Here is a 20345-nt window from a genome sequence, read left to right on the forward strand (position 1 = left end):
ATTGTGTCCAGTTCTGGGCCCCTCAGTTCAGGAAGGACAGGGAAGTGCTTGAAAGAGTCCAGCGCAGAGCTACAGAGATGATTAAGGGAGTGGAACATCTCCCTTATGAGGAAAGGCTGAGGGAGCTGGGTCTCTTTAGCTTGGAGAAAAGGAGACTGAGGGGTGACCTCATCAATGTTTACAAATATGTAAGGGGTGAGTGTCGGGAAGATGGAGTTAGGCTTTTCTCAGTGATGACCAGTAACAGGACAAGGGGCAATGGGTGCAAACTGGAGCACAGGAGGTTCCATGTGAATATCAGAAGAAGCTGTTTTACTGTGAGAGTGACAGAGCCCTGGAACAGGCTGCCCAGAGAGGCTGTGGAGTCTCCTTCTTTGGAGACATTCAAATTCCCCTGGACATGTTCCTGTGTGATGTGCTCTGGGTGCCCCTGCTCTGGCAGGGGGGTTGGACTGGATGGTCTTCCCAGGTCCCCTCCAACCCCTGGAATTCTGTGATTCTATGTCACACTGTGCCCAGCCTGGCTAGTGATGCTTAAATGCTTAATTGAGTCTTTTGGGCCGTTGCTCTTGTGACAGAGGGTCAGGGTTGTCCAGGCTGGTGAGGGAAGCCTGCGGGACTGCCCTGGTGCTGGACACAGAAGAGTTGAGGAGTCTGAGCTGCCCCGTTGTAGATCCAGAGGTGATGATGATGGGTCTTGAGTGATGTGCACACATGCAGATTGGACGCACTTCATATGCAGTATGGATTTATAGATAGGTGTGCATTTCTGCTGCTGGCTTTGTGCATGTGACTCAGAATAGTTCTGTTTTCATAGGTGATGAAGACTTTTTTAAAATTAAAAAACCATCCTTCAATGAAGTCATCTTTAGAAGTCAGAAGAAGGAAAGCCTACTGCCTGCGCAGACAGAGACTGAAGAAAGCAAAAGTAAGTACTTTTTCAGTTCAATATTTTATGGAATATTTATAGGAAAATATCTTACAAAATCAGTAAGCAAAGACTGATTTACAAATGCTGCTGTTTGATGTTCGTGTTAATTAATCCCAGGATTATGCCTACAGTGTTACTTCACACATTTTAATCTATTTTTGCTTAAATTATTTTCCATATGACCTCGGTAAAACAGTACCAGAACTTGGAGGCTGTTCTTTAGAAGACCTGAGTATTGGGGTATTTGTGAAATGTCTGTTTTACAAACAAGTGTGTCCTAAAGTTCTCTTCCTCTCTGTTCCCTTTTTGACACTTGTAAATTCACAGATACACTTAAATTGCTGCATTTAGATAAAACCATATTAGGTTGAGGAATAATTCCCTTTGTGACTGAGATTAGATTTTCTTAACAACTTCTGGTAGAAGTGGACCTCATGCTCTCATAGCAGGTGGCATGTTTGTTGTTCAGTAATCTGATTACTTAACTGAAAATGTAGTGGCAGATAAAGAGAAATAAATGCTTTTAAAGAATTTGAAGATAATCAGAGACAAGACAGACCTATAAGCCTTTATAGTTGAAATAAGGACTCCCTCATTGTTAATGCTAAAAAAACCCTCTTTCTAAGTAGTATTTGGAAGTCAAGGGAGATGAATCCAAACATGCTGTGATCTATCAGGATATAAATCAGTTGTCATATGGCAGCTGTTATCGCTGCTTTTGTGCATGTAAATGTGATCTGTGTCTACGAAAGACATATTAGATACTCACATACTCACAGATGCTTTGATTTGAGAGAATATCTGGCTTGAATGTTGCCATCTTGGAGTGTTGGAACATTTGACACATTTTGATGATGACAGGTGGAGGTAGATGAGTAACCAGTCTTTGCTGCAGCAAGGTGGTGTTACTGGTAACCAGTTATGGCACATCGGATTCCATCAGCTGAAACTGAAATAATGAATCTTACTTTTTTCCCCTAATGCAGGAATCTGTCAGTTGGAGCCTGGAACTGGCAACAGCGAAGGCACTCGTGAAGAAGAGGAAGAGGAGAGCGCACATTCTTCTTCACTGAGTGAGGACTACAACAGTTCAAACTCTGAAAATGAATCCAAGTCTCCACAGAGGTGGAAGGATTTATCACCAAGTTAGTTTTCTTGATTTATTTTTTTTTGATAGAAGTTATTTTATAATATTTGTAGTATGTAACAAGATAGATGAGATGAATCCTACTCAGCTTAAATTGTGTAAGTTGTAGGTATCTTATTTGTGCTGAGTCAAGGCTACCCTTTCTCTGAAGGAATAGTGACAGTTCCCCAATGTTTTTGGTTGCAGAAGTTTGTTGTACTTCTGTGCTAATTTTGGAAATGGATCAGAAACTATGATGCTTGGTTTTGCAAGAAAATCAGTAAAAAAGTCCTATTTAGTGATGCACAGTTCCCTTCGTGAGGTTAAAATATAACTTCATTTGTGCTGATTTGTAAACTTTCCGTTGTAGACTTACCAAGTTCAGTAACTGATATTTTGGGGAGATGAAGAAAAGGAGGACTGGCTATCAGCTAGTTATTTAAAAGAAAAAAGGCCAAGCTTTGTTTTTAGACCAAGAGCCACTTTTTAAATGATGCTTTTCCATCTTCTTATATTCAACGTGGTGAGCTTAATAGAAAAATACCTAGTGTCCTATATTCAGAATTGTACAGTGATCCTGAACTGTGGTGATTAGTGATACTATGTGACATTAGGAGTGATACAGAGTTTTGCTTTTTTAGTATTTTGCTTACATTTTCTTTCTCTTCAATGCAGATCATACCCCCAGTGCAGCTTGTGTTGAGGCTGCTCGGAGGAAACGTCACTTGGCCAGGACACAGGCTGATTATCTTCCACTGGATGTTTCAAAGAGTCATCAGGTCTGTCAGAGAAGAGAAAGCAGTGATTTAGAGAGTGAAGATGAGTCTGATATGAAGAATCTCAGTTTTGCTCCTCAGATGAAAACTCTTAGGCAGAGGATGACTGAACACATGGGTGAGTTTGGGCCATTTCTCTTCAGTGGTTGTTGGTTGTGGCTTTGTTTTAATGATACCTGGAGGAATGTGGGACTTGTCCAGTAAAGAGAGAGTGCAGCACAAGGCTTTACTCCTCAAGTATCAGCCATATAGTTTTTTATCAAGACCCCTATGTTTTTTATGGGGTGTTGACCTGGTTTAGGTCTCACTAATATCGTGGTGGCAGATGCTTTGGAAAGCATTTTAAGATGTTATTTTTGGCCTCATTGACTGGAAAAAAAATTGCCTTGTAGGAGGCACAAAATTTAAGGTGAGTGAAGTTGCTGTAAATCCTGCTTCTGGTCCAGTCTTCTCGGTGCTATCCCTGCAGTGACATTAAAAATTGCCTGTAGGAAGCATAGAATTTAAAGTGAGTAAAGTTGCTGTAAATCCTGCTTCTGGTCCAGTCTTTTCAGTGCTCTCCCTGCAGTGACATTATAACTATTCTTGAAAAAGGAAATGAAAACCCAACAACGCAGCCCTTCAGACGTGAACAACCTATTATGTGCAAAGCATATCTGGCTTTTCCATTGCTTTTATCCTCTTACAACTGCTTATAGTTTTGTTGATGAAACATTGTTTTACTTTATTATTTGAATAAAGGTTATATGGAATACATAACAAGGAGCTGATTCTGCAGTTGTAAATGAGATATTTCTGTATCTTTAGTGGACTGTACGTTTTGGGACACTCAGGTATTTGCTGTGTATAATGTCACTGTTACTGTCTGTGCTTACAGTCCTGTTCATGTCTATTATACACAGCTTTACTTTGAGACATAGAAACAAGATATTTTTGCTTCTCATTCTGCAGTAGTAGTAGTATGAGAAACAGTATGTTGGGAAAATCAATCTTGGTGTGAATTTCAGAGGTCCCACTAGCTGTTTCCAAACTTTCCATGCCTTTCAGTTTGGAACTCTTCCATCTGCAGGTGTTTCATCTGCTGGTTTTTGTGTGTATTGCTTCCCAGATTTGGTTGGGAAAATTGTTATTGTTCTTTAGAGGGAGGAGAACACAAGAGGGGAAAAATAAAGGATGTAATTATATCTAATAATGATTGTTTTAACTTCCAGTGTCTGTGAGAGATGAATCAAGTGAAGATGAAGCACAAATTGAGTGGGAAGAACAGCAAATAAAGAAAGCCATTAAACTCTCTCAGGTGACACATGCTTTGCTAACTGTTGGAAGGTGGTTTTTACTCACTGGCAAGAGCTTGTCTGGAGTACTGTCATATGTCCTGCTTGCCCTCTCATTAGGAAGGTTTTTGGGAAGTTATACTCTGATTCCTCAAGGAAAAAATGGTTAGAAATGTGGGAATATGGCAGTGAAAATCTGTAATCCCTGATTTTTTTTGTAGCTGTGCAAGGGATCTTGAAAGCAAGAGCACACAAATCATGCAAATGTTAAAAAGTCACGGAGCAAAAATTATTCTTTTATTATGCTAAATTTCTGTTGTGTGGCAACCTGAGAGCTCTTTCCACAGTTCAGTAGAATTCTGTCTTTTTTCTGATTGGCCAAAAAAATTGTGTCTCTTCTGATCAGCTGGCAGTTTTGTTCCTGGCTTGAATCACATACCATGAATCAGACTAGGAAATTATGAATTAGTTTTTATGTTGAAATAAGCAGTTGTAGAAATATTTGCCTGCTAAATGGGAGTAGCCTGTTAAATGGAAGTAGTTGGAGGACTCAGAGGAAGTTACATCTTTCTGCTGTTGAATTTCAAGTAAGTTTCATGCTCTTAGGTCCTCATACTGGGAAACTGTTAATTTCTGCTATTTAGGAAACTGCAGAAATTTTTCGTAGCAGATGCTTTTAGTCATGGACTTGATTGCTTCATCTGATTTCAACATACAAACTTGTGTTGTTTTAGAGTACAAAGTGTCCTTTAAATTATAAGCTAAAATACAGTGGAATCCTTCTGTAGTTACAATTACGGTTAAGTTGAATTGTCAGAGTGAAAAATCTCTCTCTTGGCCACTGGCTTTCTGAGAAGGTAGTATTCATATTTATTGGGGGAAGTAGCAAAGTTTACTGTGAGAAAATAGATGGCAGATAATTTATCAGAAATATGTTCAAATAGCTTTAAAACACAAAGATATTTGTGAAATCAGATATTACCATCACTGCTTGGCTGTAGTTTATTTCTATTACTGAAAGCTATTTTAATATTTTCAGACCAAGACAGCAACTTAAGTGTACCCTAATTTGTGGATTATGTGGTGCTGTTAATATGTGTGTGAGATATTTGCTTTCATACAACATATATATGCAGTTTTTTAGACTTAATTTTCCTTGCTTCTGTGTCATACTTTTCTGCACAGCATTTTCTGTACTTAATTTGATTATTGAAATAAGCATCTTTATACTATATACCTTGTGTATTCAAATGATATATCTTGTTAATCTGTAGAGCTGCAGAAGGAAAACTTGTGTAAATGGTGTATTAAAAATTCACACTTAAAATTCTTGTAGGAAACTTACAATGATGATTCCCTGCATAAATTTCAGCCAGCTAAACCAAAGTTTGATCCGTCTGTTTCTCTACCACCTGTGAACTTGGAAATTGTGAAGAAGCGACTGACTGACAGGTAAATCCTCCTCTTAGGAACTTAGCTTTTGAGTTTAGTTTTTGTCACAGAATGAGAGATAAAAGTTTTGAAGTCTTACTATTTTTCTAGAATTATTGGAGGATTGTTGGAGTATTTAATGTCTGATATACCTATTATGATGTCCAGTTGAGCACTACAAATTTTTAACTAACTGGCAATGTTTGTTGTAGGGGAGCATTTTGACTTTTCAGAAGTGTTTTATCAACTTAAATTTTAGAGAGTGAGTTCATTTAAATACCAGCAGCTTTTTATCCTTGCTGGTAGTTTTTCACAGGAGTGTTGGTTCAATGTTATGTTTGCCCAGCAAGCAAAACTTCAGCTACAGCAGAGGAAGTGTGGCTGGAAAGTGTCTGGCAGAAAAGGACCTGGGGGTTCTAATTGACAAGCGGCTGAATATGAGCCAGCAGTGTGTCCAGGTGGCCAAGAAAGCCAATGGCATCCTGGTTTGTATTAGAAATAGTGTGACCAGAAGTAGAGATGTGATTGTCCCCCTGTACTCAGCACTGGTGAGGCCACACCTGAAGTGTTGTGTCCAGTTCTGGGCATCTCAATTCAAGAGAGATATCGAGGTGCTGGAGTGAGTACAGAGGAGGGCAATGAAGCTGGTGAAGGGCCTAGAGAATAAATCTTATGAAGAACACTTGAAGGAGCTGGGAATGTTTAGTTTGAGGAAGGGGAGGCTGAGAGGAGACCTCATCAGTCTCTACAACTACCTGGAAGTTCATTGTGGAAAGGTTGGTGCTGGTCTCTTTTCGCAGGTAATTGGCGACAGAACAAGAGGGAAGGGCTTCAAGCTGCAATAGGGGAAGTTTAGACTAGACATTAGGAAAAACTTTTTCACAGAAAGAGTGGTCAGACACTGGAATAGGCTGCCCAGGGAGGTAGTTGAGTCACCATCTCTGGATGTGTTTAAGGGTTGTTTGGATGTGATGTTGGTGGAGATGGTTTAGGGGAGAACTTTGTAGAGTAGGGATGGTGGTTGAACTTGGTGATTCCAAGGGTCTTTTCCAACCTGAATGATTATATGCTTCTATGCAGCTGACTGTCCTAGCCCTCTGGTGGTTTATATACAAGCTGCAAAAATAGCTCAATATTTCTAAAGTAGCAGTGAAGTCTCTGCAGCCTGTTTAGGCAAACTAGAATTTGCCTTGATTTTTTTTTTCTTCAGTAGTGTGATAGGCTGTGACTTTTCTTTAGCAGTTCAGCTGCACTATGGGCTGCTGAAGTGTCCTGGGATGGAGGTGGAAACCTCCAAGAGGGTGTGTGAGGACAGCTGGGGTTAGGTATCCCAAGGTAAGCCATCCCCTGTCATCTCTCAGAGCACTGAGGAGCAGCTGTTCAGATAAGTTTAGACAAGTAACATTATACAGCCTAAAGATAAATGTGTGCAGTGGAGTCGCACCAAGCTCCTTATGTCTGTGCTTTGCTTTCTGCAGAGCATCACTCATCTGTTTGTTTCAAGAATTACAACTACATTTTTTTGTGGAATTGCCTGCTTTCTTTGCCATAGTCACCTGAAAGGAATGAGTACAATGCAATAGAAATGTAGAGAATCAAAGAAGAAAAATGAGAATAAAGCTATCAACAGTGGGAAATTTATTTGGAAGCGGAGTGGGAACCTATTTAGCTGTTTAGTATAAACCTTATAGATGTGTTAAACATGCTAAATGCTGAAATAGCTTTTTTAACTTGAAGCACAGTAGAGAACAATAGCTTAGTTAAATTATTTCCATTGAGATGCATTTCCTACTTCAGGAAAGTGAAATAAGTCTCTTTCTTGGATCTGTTACAGGCTTGCTCAAGTTGGGCAGTCACTTGGGATATGTAAGGAGGGAACAGGAAAAAAAGAGAAGGCTGAGGTGTAATATATGTAAATGTTCCTGTGCTACCTATGTACTAGTGACAGCTGTAGACACAGGTTCCTGGGTTTTATCACCTACTAGCAGCAGGAGTCCTCAGTTGGTTTGTATTTAGTAGTGAGCATACGGTGAGTGCCTGCAGGCACTGCTGTCCGTACAACTAACACTAAGCCAGTATGGACATGATAGAATCAGTGTAATGTGATATCACAATATTAGGCATTTTATGGTTTTGGGAAGTGTGGTGTATTGAGTGATTTAGATAAAATGTCAAAGAATCACTTAGGTTGAAAAGCACTTTTAAAATCAAGTCCAACTGTTAACCTAGCACACTGCTAAGTCCACCACTAAACATGTCCCCAGTCACCACATCTACACGTTTTAAATACCTCTAGGGATGGTGATTTAACCACTTTCCTGGGCAGCCTGTTCCAGTGCTTGATAACTTCTGGTGCAGAAATTTTTCCTCGTATCCAATCCCCTGACAGAAATGAGCCCATTTCCTCTTGTTCTATTGCTTATTACTTGGGAGGAGAGACCAACCCCCACCTCACTAGAACCTTCTTTTAGGAGCAGTAGGTCTCGTCTCAGCCTCCTTTTCTCCAGACTAAACAGCCCCAGTTCCCTCAGATGCCATTCAAAAGACTTGTTCTCCAGACCTCCTCACCAGCTTCATTGCCCTTCTCTAGACATGCTGCAGTACCTCTGTGTCATTCTTGTTGTGAGGGGCCCAAAACTGACCCCAGGATTCAAGGTGTGGCCTCACCAGTGCAGAGCACAGGAGGGAATACTGACCCCTCTCTGGTCTGCCTCCTGGGTCCTTCAGGCTTCCAAAGACCCTCTGTCTCTAGTTCCTCTTACAGGTGTCAACAATTTTCTGGGTCTGCTGAAATCATAACTGAAGGGTACATCTGTCCAAGCTGTAAGCAGCCTGTTTCTCCAGGAGAATCTTGTGGGAAATGGTGTCAAAGTTTAGTAAAGTCTAGGTAGGATGTCATCCACAGCCTTTACCTCATCCACCAATTGAGATCAGTCAAGCAGGACCACCTGTTAGTGGTGGTTCCAAAGCTAGCACTGTGCAAGTGACATTTAGGTCTCCAAAGCATCTTGTCTGCACTCCATGCTTCACTTGGATAAGATTCTGAGTCTTTCAAGGCTTCTTAGCTCAAATGCAAGTCCTATTATTAGTACAGTCAAATATTTTCTATGTGATTATTGGGAAAAAATGGTTTGGAATGAATCAACTGGTAACTTGGCAACAGTTTTAGTTATCTGAGTTGTTCTTTTTTAGGATAACATCCCTGCAGGATGTGCACCGTGCCCACCAGAGGGAGTATGAAAAATACATGGAGGACATTGAAAGTTCAAAGATGACTGTGCAGGAGTTAGAGAAGTCTTCAGATGCAGCTCTAAATTACAAATTCTACAGAGCCATGAAAACATACGTAGAAAACTTGATCAACTGTTTGAATGAAAAAGTATGTATATTTTCCTCATCCACTCTGTCAAATAAAGATGAGGGGGTTTTGTTTGAGAATAATAGGTGAAACCACCATATTAAAAATGAATTCTATCAGAAATGTTAACAGGAAGAAAAAACATAGGGAAAGCAAATCAACCCTCCCCCGGACCTAAAGTGATGATGAAGCTAGTAAGGGTGTACTGACTAAAGCTGTGGTTTCACTAGGTTCTATTGAATGAAAAAAAATGTTACTGGAGGAAGAATTATTCTCTATAGATAGTGCTATGAAATGTAAATTATGTCACTTGATTGCGTTGCAATTGAGAGTCTCTTTTTTTAACTTTAGGATAATTAATTAATACGTTTGCTTTAATGGTCAGTGGCTCAAAAGCAAACTGAAAGTGCAGCAGTAGTGACCTGTTTAACCCTTTTGTGTGATGTCCTGGGTAGTCCCGTGATGAGCAAACTGGTGTTTAGTCTGTGTCTTTCAGTCTTACAAAGCAGTCTGAAAAACTTCAATGATTCCAAAGATACTTGTCAATCTGTAGTACTTTGGTTCTAGTGAAGTACTGAAAACTATTTTTGTTTGTTCCTTTTGCATTTTACTTGATTGAAAACCTGATTGCTGCTTACTGTGTTTCAGCTGAAATACATTAATGAGCTAGAGTTGACTGTACATGTACTTCTTCAGCAACAAGCCATGACTCTATTGAAACGAAGGCAAGATGAGCTGAAAAATGAATCTGCTTACATTCAGCATCTCACAAGTTAGTATGAAGTTGAAAGTGATTTTCTTATTGAAATATTTGCTCTTTGAGCAGAAGTACGTAACTACTAGTTTTGGGTGTTTTATTCTCACCTTTGATATCCTTTCCCAAGTACGTAACTACTAGTTTTGGGTGAAGTGTTTTATTCTCACCTTTGATATCCTTTCCCCTTTCCCTTGTCAGTGTTATACCTCAGCTGATATCCTCACCTCATGATTTTTCTCTGGCTTAGTAGTGAATCTAACACGACCAAACACTTAGTCAATTTTGAGTTGTTTAAGTCAGCAATTTCCGGGGGGGCCTGCACAACTTCCCTGGGCAACCTGGTCCAGTGTCTCACCACCCTCACACTAAAGAATTTCTTCCTAATATCAAATATAAACCTACCCTTCTCCAGTTTAAAGCTGTTTACCACATGTCCTATCACTCCATGCCCTTGTAAAAAGCCCATTCCCAGCTTTTCTGTAGCCCCTTCAGGCACTGGAAGGCTGCTGTGAGGTCTCTGTGGAGCCTTCTCTTCTCCAGGCTGAACAACCCCAACTCTCTCAGCCTGTCTCCATAGGAGAGGTGCTCCAGCTCTCTGATAAGCTGCATCACCCTCCTTTGGACTTGATCCAGCAGCTCCATGTCCTTCTTGTGTTAGAGGCCCCAGAACTAGATACCGTTCTCCAGGTGGGGTCTCATGAGAGTGGAGTAGAATAGCGCCATAATTTCCATTAAAATGATTTAACTTCAAGCTCATTACAAATGAGGCTGTACTTCCATGTTTAACAGCACATTAAATTATTTTTTTTATGTTTCCAGTGGTATTTGATGTAGTGGAAAGACGTTTTTTCTTCTATGATAATACTTGAGTAGTAGCATGCATCTTTTTGGCACGTTATACACCTCAGCCAGCTAATAGTGCTGCAAATGAATGGCCCAACTAGAAAATGCTCCTTCTGGTGTCTGCCTCTGTGTGGGACTGAAGAATCAGAGTAGAGGTAATTGGTCACACAGTCAGTGACCACTCAGATAACAGGAGACAACAGGGAGCTGACTAGTCTTGAAATCTAAACGCTATCATTTCAGAAGTAATATTTACTGTGCATTATTCTGGCAGCTCTTAGAGTTTGATTAGGAGGTTTGGTTTTTCCTTGGGTATTTTCCAAATGAAGAGCAATAGAAGGAGCATCAGTGGTTCCTTATGGAGAAAACAGGAACTTAAAAATTATGTCATCTTACTTTTGTCTCTTTCTGTCTTCTGGTAGGTGGGAATGGCAAAGCAACTAATGGTGGCTTGGAAGGGGCTGAGAAGGCAGAGCTTCTGGAAATGTGTGAACAACGAAGGTAGGTGTTATTTATGTGTCCACTTAACTCTGGCAAAGTACTGTACATTGGCTTTCTGTCACTTATGTGGTGATGAATGTAAACCTGTAGGATTACTGAATGAAATTACACACAAAAAAATAGGTATTTGCTTTCCAAAACTGCAAGTACTTGGGAACAATCTGTTTGTTAATGACATTCTCTTCATGTTGTTTTGAATCTGAATGCTAGTAGTTCTTCTTATTTGAAATTAGCAAGTGTTTAGTGAGGCTCTTCACAAAACTTTATGAGAGAAGCTTTTTCTATCCTGTTTTAATAAATAAAATAATGACATTCTCTAGAACTATGATTTTGTGCTATTGTATAGATCGCAAAAAGAATCAGGCAGTAGTGTTGCTGGTGGTGGTGGCAGTGAGTGAAGCAGAGCAGCACTTAGCCCTTCCTCTGCTATCTGTGGAGGCCAGGTAGTACATTTTGGATATTATAATAGTCAGAGACTGCTACTGATTTTCTCCATAGTTGGAAGCTTTGAAAGTTTTTCAGTTGACCTGGTGCCTCAACTCATAACTGTACTTTGAATCATAGAATCATAGAATCTTAGGGGCTGGAAGGGACCTCAAAAGATCATCTAGTCCAACCCCCCTGCCAGAGCAGGGTCACCTAGAGTACATCACACAGGAACGCATCCAGGTGGGTTTTGAATGTCTCCAGTGAAGGAGACTTGACAACCTCCCTGGGCAGCCTGTCCTAGTGCTCTGTCACTCTTACAGTAAAAATTTTTTTTCGGATATTCACCTTGAACCTCCTATGCTCCAATTTACACCCATTACCCCTTGTCCTATCACTGGTCATCACTGAGAAAAGCCTACCTCCGTCCCCCTGACACTCACCCCTTACATCTTTGTAACCATGGATGAGGTCACCCCTCAGTCTCCTTTTCTCCAAGCTAAAGAGACCCAGCTCCCTCAGCCTTTCCTCATAAGGCAGATGTTCCACTCCCTTAATCATCTTTGTAGCTCTGCGCTGGACTCTCTCGAGCAGTTCCCTGTCCTTCTTGAACTGAGGGGCCCAGAACTGGACACAATACTCCAGATGCGGCCTCACCAATGCAGAATAGAGGGGGAGGAGAACCTAAGCAGCAGGAACCTGGGAATTTTAATGGATGAACAATAGTATAATAAGAACTTCCACTTGAAGCAGTTAACCTTGAATGTTAATTGATATAAATAAACATATAAAAGTATTTATGCAATATCCCTTTCATATCATGTATCACTTTCCTGTGGCAGAGATGCCAGCTATTGATCCCACAGCCTGTTGTTGTTCTTGGTGCCATGGCAGTTGCTTTTTGAGCCCCACTGGCACTTGAGGTGCCATCACCATTCTTGGGTGGGTTGTTGCACGAGTGATCCAGAACTGAGATGGCAGAGACTATTGCCAGCAGTTTACACTAAATCTGTCAGGGACAGTGTCCAATACTGTGCTTGATGTTTAGTGTTCCAGGTGAGGTGAGTTCCTAGCTTCATTAGCAGGCATGAGGTGAAGTGAAGGTTGTTACACAGTTCCTAGGGGAGATGAGAGATAGGGCTGTAATCTCTTGTGTGTCAGTTCCCAAAGCTCTTCTCCTTCTGCAGTTTTGTGTTGTTGTGGTTACATAATTGCTGCTGGACCCTGATAGCATTTCCTTAGGTTGTTGCTCTCACATCTTGCTTTTAGTAGACTTGTTGAAGCTGGGTTGTTTTTTGTTAAGCTTCCTCCTGCACACATGGGGAGGAGGATTCATTTGCGTTTGTTACAAAATACAGGACTTGCAGACGACAAGTGAGAGAGTGTTCTGGAGGAGGTGACCACCACGAGGGCATGTCAAGTGATGATGAGCTGACTCCAACAGAGGTGACCCGGTTCCAGAAGAGCAAAGGTTGGTGGCAGTCTTACTGTGATGTCCTAGAATAAAATCTCTTAAATAAAATCTTAGTTTGAGAATAAAATCTTCATTTGAGATACATTTTCTTAGTTACACACTGTAAGAAAGAAATGCATTCAGACAGCTCCAACTCATGACTTGGGAGGCACAGATGGATGGTTGTAGATTTCTTTTGGTATGAATTATGGTGTGGTGGGGTTACACATGATACTTTCAAGGGGAAGAAAGCTCTTTTAGATTATGCCAAAGCTGATCTGACAGTACTCAATGCAGTACTACAACATGTTTTGTATAATCAATTTGTTTTCTGAAGACAGAGTTAATTAAAGGTTGATGTTCCAATTATTTTTAATGAATGGATGAAGAGAAGCAAGCTGTTACCTCCAGATAGCAGCAGAAAGGTTTTTCTGTCTGAAATTTTATCACTGTGGCATGAAGTTTGAAACAGTGATGGTATAAATCTGTGGAATAAGTAATGACAAAACTTGCCTAATTTTGGTTTTCTGATGGCTTTTTTTCCACAAAACGGTGTTTTCCATTGAGCTGATTTAAAAACCTGTTTCAGTGTCAGGTGTGTAAAAAATAAATAACAAATGTAATTATCATACTTCTCATGTCCTGTAGGTGCATAAACTGTTTGGCTTATGCCTCAATAAAATCTGTGATTGTTTCTTTTTATTCCCAATGAATATTATCCATAGATAACGTTTTAGAGGATAGTAGGAAAATCTTTGAAGATGTACATGCAGATTTTTGTGACATCAGAAAAATCCTGTTGAAATTCCAGGAATGGAAAGAGAAGTTTCCTGAATCTTACTGTGATGCTTATATCAGTTTCTGCCTGCCTAAGCTATTAAATCCATTGATCAGATTTCACTTACTAAACTGGAATCCTCTTGAGGTAGGTGCACCAGCTGACTTTTTATTTAAAAATTCTGTGTTTGTGTATTGTCTATGAACATGAAAAATGAGATGTCAGAAATTAATAGATATTGTGGTGGTCTCAGACTGAAGCATGTGATTGGAATGTTCTTAACTTTTTCCTTTCCCCTTACCTCCACCCCCTTTTGCAACACACCTTGTGAAAAGAATTCTTCTCCTGTGTTCTTTGAAAACACTTTAACAATCACACCCTTTAAATTCTAACTTCAAATGTAGTTTTCCTAGATCAGCTGTTTTGGCCTGTTCAGTGATGAGGGTGGATGGGAAATCTGAGGTATTGGTGAGTGGAGCTTTTCTTTTAATCTTAACCAGCTGCTTAACTAACAGGAATGGTCTTTGGGCAGAATTTTACAGATTTGGAAGAGATGCCCTGGTTCAGAGCTATAGAAGAATTCAGTGATGCCAAAAACGTACCTGAATCAAAAAGGGATGATGATCCTGATCAAGAAGTTTTGCGTAGAGTGATTGAAAAAACTATTCTTCCAAAAATTACAGGTATAGTAAGATGGTCTTGAAAATTAGTGATTACCTAGTTCTGTAGGGTGTGGCTAAGGTAGCCTCTTTTTAAGGTTATTTTTAGTGAGATCTTTATATATATTTGCTCCTGCTATATTGTAATGCCTTGAAACTGGAGTGGATAACCACCTGTGTATCATGAATCAAATTCCTTTGTTTTTTCCCTCCTAGCATTTGTAAAGAATGTGTGGGATCCATTATCTGCTTCACAGACAAAGAACCTTGTACAGCTTTGCAATAACATCTTTGAAAAACAAGCCCTTTCCAAAAATGAATGTAGTCGAGCAAAAGAGGTAAAGGCTCCTGTGGTGTTGGGGAAGGGAGAAGTTGTTCTCCTGTTTGTGCTTCTGCAGGCACTGAGAACATTACCCTGAGGTTGTTCAGTTCTGATTTCTTGTTCATTTTGTCACTTTAAGTTAAATTTCCTTCTCTCTGATGCTCTTGTTATTGAAGATTTTGGGAGCTGGGTCACTCTTGAGGCAGAAATTAGCCCGTTTCTAGAAGATTCTGCCTGTACCTAGGTCATAAAGAATCTGGTCATAAATCTGATCTTGCTTCACTGCATGAACAATGGTTAGAATTTAATTTGCATTTAATTATTTTTCAATTTTTAAGATTTAAATGCTATTGATGCTTCAGTGGTCAACTCCTAAAGTTTGGTTTTGTTTTGTTTTTTTGTTTAATAAAGTAACTCCAGAATTTCAGAATTTTAAAATCCTCAAAGGCTAGGTAATTGGTTAGAAGAACTACTTCTTTAACCTTAGGAATCTTTTAATAATGTCTTTTGTACACTTTTGTATACTACACAGTTACTATAGTATGCCTCTCTTCAGCCTGATTCCAGTTTTACTCTGTTGTAAATCTGGAAGTGTATCTTGTATCAAACTGATGAAATGGGTGGGTGTTTAGGACCTGAGTAAGAAAAGAAGTATTTTTAAGGAAACGTTTATGCCTTCCAGAAGTGGCTTGTCAAGTGGTACAACTGACTTTAGCTAAGATACCATTAGGACAGAAAATAAAGTAAACCAGAACTTGAAATAAATAAAAAGGTTTTTACAAAAAGGTTTGTAACAATCCATGGCACCTAAAAACATGTCTAAAAACCTTACTATTCCTAGCTATGGTGATTATTTAATTATTATATAAAATTTCACTGCTTTTTGTGAAGATCTATGAGCATAACTTTATTTTGTTCTTAATCTGTAGTTTTCCTGCTGCCTTGCAAATTAATGTGCAAAAAAAGGGCCTCACTTAGGGTAATAACTTCTTAAAAAAATCATCTGGGCTAACCCTATAGATAGTTGCAGCTGTGATTTCTGTACTCTTTTTGATGTATTAATGATCTCAAAGTGTGCTAAATAAACATGAAACTGTATTTAGCTCTAATTAGTATATTACACTTCTAGATGAACTAAATAACCATGGAAGTTGTTACAAACAAAAGATTAAGTCTTTCTTGTGAGGACACATTAATATTTTTTTTTAATAGGATTTGATCAACATGGTTGTCCTAAGAATGAAGAAATCTGTCGAGGAAGATGTGTTTATTCCTCTCTATCCTAAAAGGTAAGCTGACTCTGGGACTCCTTTTAAACTGTTTAAATTCCTCTGCTCTTCTCCCCCATAGATGTAGATGAAATATTGTAGACATCCATTAAGAGCTAATGGGCTAGACATGCCTTCTTACTGGTTTAATTTAGGAAAAGTTATGAAGCCTTATTCCTATAACTCTCTCTAATAAGACTAACACCACTGGCTTAAAGCTTTTTTTTTGCTCATGTGACAAAAATTTTCCAGTATCAGAGATCCATAGTCTGGCTTTAGCATAGCAACTTATATCTGAGGGTCCATGTTAGTTTAGGTGATCTGATGTCACGTGTGCATGTCCCCCAGTTCCTCCTGTCATTCCTAAAACAGGGTTTCTGTTGTTGATGCCTGTTATTCTAGTTCAAATACGGGGATGAGTAGAAGTTTGGGAGGTGAGTGGTTCAGATACAGACAGAAGAGAAGCTTTGCTAAAGCTGGTGTTTGGTTCTAAGCAATGCTATTTTGACCTGAATCTATTAAATATAGACAAAGTTATTTCCAATTTCTAATTTTATTGGAAATTACTTCATGGTAGTTTTTTTATAATGGCTTCAAATTTTCAGCTGTTTCCCTAGGTCTTTATCCTGGTTGTGGCTGTCACTGCTGAAGGAATTCCAGAATTAACATTAATCATTATTGAGGAGATCAATTGTCTGGTTATCATCTTTTAAAAGCAAATAATAATTTTAAAAAATCCTTATTTTATTTTTTTTTTTCTTCTTTCCATGGCCAGTACTGTGGAAGACAAATCATCACTGTGTTCAAAATTTCAAGAAAGGCGGTTTTGGTCAGCTGTTAAGGTAGAGAAAACACCTGTTTTTTTCTTTAAAACTTGTAGTGAAAGAATAGTTTGCAGTCAGTCAGAAATCCCTGAGTAATTATACTCTTGCAGACTGGTTTGGTCCAGTAGTAGTATTTAGGTCTGGGGTGTTATTTCTCAGCAGACTCCTTCACTGTCTTCAGACAGGCTGTTACCTGGTCTAGTTGCAGCTGCTGTTGATGATTGTAGTCTTGAAGCCTCTGTATTCACTTACTTATTTAGGCCCTGTTTTGACTCAGTAGGTACATGCTGAGTAAATCTAGGTGCAAATATACAGGTTGTGGCTCAAGGCTTCAGCAAATCTAGCTACTCATGCTAAGTAAGTGAAGCTAAGCAAATGGCATAATAAATCACACCGTATTGTAACTCTGGAGTGATTCATTCTAGCTAAAACTTAATGCTACTACTTCAACATTGAGACATGTTCCTGCTAAGGGGAAGGGTTGCCTGGCATGCAGTCCAGTTCTCATCTTTACAGTGCCTATTAGGAATGGCCTCTAAACCGTGCCCAGAAGTTGTATGGAAGAATACTGAGTAACTTGGGTGAGAAGTGAGCCAGGAACTCTTCTAACAAAAGTACAGTTAATGGAAGTTCAGTGTTTGTACTCTGGTCTTGCCTCCCTTGTCTAGTGTGGATACAGCATGTAGCTTCAGGGCTCAGAGTGCTCCTTGTTACTCTGCTGTGCACTTCCCTGAGGAATGCTGGCCAGTGGAAGCACTCCTTTCACTTCAATCCATGTTTTGGTTTCTTGGGCAGTTAGAGGGAAGTGGCCCATCAGATACTCCAGAGAAATGTGCAGAGGTGGTGGGCTTTCTGAGTGCTTTTTGACTGGTGACTGCAAAGATAGCATGCTGTGTCTGGGAGGGTGAAATACCTTGAGGTAACAGTTACTTTAAAATTAACCTAGTCTGAGTTAAGGAAGAAGACAGACATGTTCTTACATCAGACTCAAAAAACACTGTAATTATAAAGGTTTTTAGTGATGGTGCAACAGAAGAAAACTCTCAGTACCTAATACTGAGGTAAAAAACATCTCTCTGTGCTGCTATGAATTGTGGCTACCAATCTCCTCATGTTACGAGGAACTCCCATGTAATCTGAGCAGATGTAGTACCTGGTTTACTTCAGCCTTGGATTCTTTGAGAGTTCACTTAGAATCAAATGCCTCCTGTCCTTGGTCTGTATTTCCAAGGTGGGGGGGGGGGTGTGTATTCTTACATACTTTTTCCTTCTTTCATGCTTTCAGATTTGACTGTTAGCTCTTCTGTAAAAAGAATAAAGCATAGTTGTCTTCTTCTGCTTGGGCTCTAGCAAACTGCTAATCTATTAGAAGGGTGAAATGCTTTTTCTAACCTTCAGAGGTGATATGTACAAATATTAGGGTACAGTTCAGATGCACTTGTAAAATTAATTATCCTGCTTGATTGAATCATAGAATTATAGAATGGTTAAGGTTGGAAGGGACCTCAAAGATCATCAGGTTCCAAACCTCCCTGCTATGAGCAGGGACACCTTCCACTAGACCAGGCAGCACAAGCCTCATCCAGCCTGGCCTTGAACACCTCCAGGGCTTCCACAGCTTCCCTGGGCAACCTATTCCAGCTCCTTACTACAAGGAGTTTCCTCCTGATGTCTAACCTAAATCTCCCCTTCTTCAGTTCAAAACCATTACCCCTTGTCCTGTCACTGCCCTCTCTGGTGATTATTTACCATATGCAGCTTATCAGTGCCAACAGGCAGTGAGTTTGGAGAGTGTGAATCCTGGGTTTTGAGTACTGAAATTGGATGGACATAATATCTTTTTTTATCTTAATCTTACATAAAACTTGTAATATTGTTTTAGCAAACCTCCAGCCACCAAGTATATATATATTCTGTTTCTTTGTTACTGCAGCTGCTCTCCAATGTTGTTCTTTGGGATGGGATTGTACAGGAAGATACAGTCCGTGATTTGGGACTGAAGAAGCTGCTGAATCGTTACCTTCTTCTGAACATCTTAAACACACCACCAGGGCAGGATAGTATAGAGAAGTGCAATAAGGTAAAAGATAAGATGTACATTGGAAGAGGGTGTATGTGAAAAGTTTTTTGGTTTGTTGTGTTTTTTTTTGTGAAGAGAGGTCAAAACTGAAGATGGAATATTTAAAAGATTCAAAATCTAAACATGTTAAATTTTTTAATTTATTTTTTTTTATTACCTTGGTGCATACACACATTTTAGAGCAAGTACTGGTCCATAGGTTCTTCAGAATAACTACTTGCAGGGATAACCAGTCTTGGTTTCAAAGAAAAAACACTACTATTAATGACCAGACCTTCCAAAAAGTCGCTGTCAGAAGTGATGTGACTGAGTTATTTTAACACACTTTGGTTTTTAAACTTTTTGGAAATATTATTTTATGAACAGGTGGTTTCGTGTCTCCCAGAGAGATGGTTCCAAGATCTGAAAAGTGGATCAACTCTCCCTGAGTTACTCAGCTTCTGCCAGCACTTGCTGCAATGTGCCCGTGTGCTACACAAGAATAACCACAGGTAATTGATAAGGCTTTCCTTGGGATTCAAGCACCTCATCCTATACTTGGTGTGAAAGACTTCTTAAACTCCTTAACTCCTATATTTGACATCTTCAAGGATATTCTTATCACATATAAACATAAAAGCTGGAGCCCATAGTGTGAAGGAGTGATTCTGCAGTTCTAGTTTAATGTGATGGTTTGAGGCACTAGTTGCTGGGCCCTGTTTCTGATCAGTGTAGCCAAGGTCACTGATGAGAAGTGGCCAAGGAGGGGGATGCCTGACTCTTCTTAAAATTAATAAAGTGTACTTTAAGTCAGGTACATAAATGTGCTACTATATTTTTTTTTTTTTCCTTTTTTTGAATTTTGTAGTAATGAAGCAGAAGAAGTCCTTCTCCTTCTGGTGAAAGTCAAAGCTCTGGATATTGTTGAAGGCTTCATAGAAGAGTACAAACTTGAGCATCTGAAATCAATGATCAGGAAATAGAAATTTTGGAAGCAACATTTACATTACTGAGACAAGCCTGATGTTCACACTAAACCAGTTGCAATGTAATTGGTGGCTCCTGCCTGCTCAGAGATGGTGGTAACTGTTGTTGTCTTTGTAAATACTTGATATTTTTTTTCCAAATGTTTTCCACTGCCATCTACTCCTGGGTTAAAAAGTCTTTTTAGAAGTTACAGTTGTTGAAGTGATGCTTCAGGCATTCTAAAATGCTTAAGAATGCTTTATTGCTTCACCCTTTTTGGAAGGATTCCTGGAAGGATAGAAAGTGCCTGTGAAGTTTGTCACTGCCAGCCAGTAGGTAGCTCTACAAGCTCTTCTCTGTATTAATTGCTTGATGCCACTCTCTGACTCAGCAGTCATTGAGCTCTTCTAACTGGTGGCACACAGTGGTTTTTGGTAGGGTTATTGTTATATTCATCCCTAGGGAAGCAGAATTCATAGTGTTACAGGGATTTTCGCCCTGGTCCTAGAACAGGGGACATCAGTGTGCAGGTGAGGAGTTTGATGGAGGAATGTTCGTGGTAAATGTGGGTTCAGTGAGGTAAGAGCTACATA

At 39.6% G+C, this 20345-nt stretch overlaps 2 protein-coding genes across 2 annotated transcripts in view; both read left to right on the plus strand.

Moving 5' to 3' along the window:
• The window catches only part of GCFC2 (GC-rich sequence DNA-binding factor 2), a gene marked incomplete at its 3' end in the record, with an annotated part of 41531 nt that extends 38713 nt beyond the window's left edge, over nt 1-2818 (plus strand). The window contains exons 2-4 of the mRNA XM_010002420.1: nt 818-928; nt 1918-2076; nt 2733-2818. Coding sequence (XP_010000722.1) covers nt 818-928; nt 1918-2076; nt 2733-2818 — 356 coding nt within the window. The remainder of the gene's footprint in view (nt 1-817; nt 929-1917; nt 2077-2732) is intronic.
• A 69-nt stretch (nt 2819-2887) lies between these two features.
• On the plus strand, nt 2888-19769 carry LOC104392942 (GC-rich sequence DNA-binding factor 2-like). Its single transcript, XM_010002388.1, has 15 exons — nt 2888-2951; nt 4045-4130; nt 5444-5559; nt 8731-8917; nt 9545-9668; nt 10919-10997; nt 12782-12894; nt 13602-13801; nt 14187-14337; nt 14530-14651; nt 15848-15924; nt 16679-16745; nt 18661-18807; nt 19174-19298; nt 19655-19769. The coding sequence occupies exons 1-15, from the start codon at nt 2888-2890 to the stop codon at nt 19767-19769; spliced, it is 1773 nt and encodes a 590-aa protein (XP_010000690.1).
• The last annotated feature ends 576 nt before the right edge of the window (nt 19770-20345 follow it).

Source organism: Chaetura pelagica, unplaced genomic scaffold (assembly GCF_000747805.2).
Source record: "Chaetura pelagica isolate M959 unplaced genomic scaffold, ChaPel_1.0 scaffold46, whole genome shotgun sequence".
In the NCBI taxonomy this organism is placed as follows: domain Eukaryota; kingdom Metazoa; phylum Chordata; class Aves; order Apodiformes; family Apodidae; genus Chaetura; species Chaetura pelagica.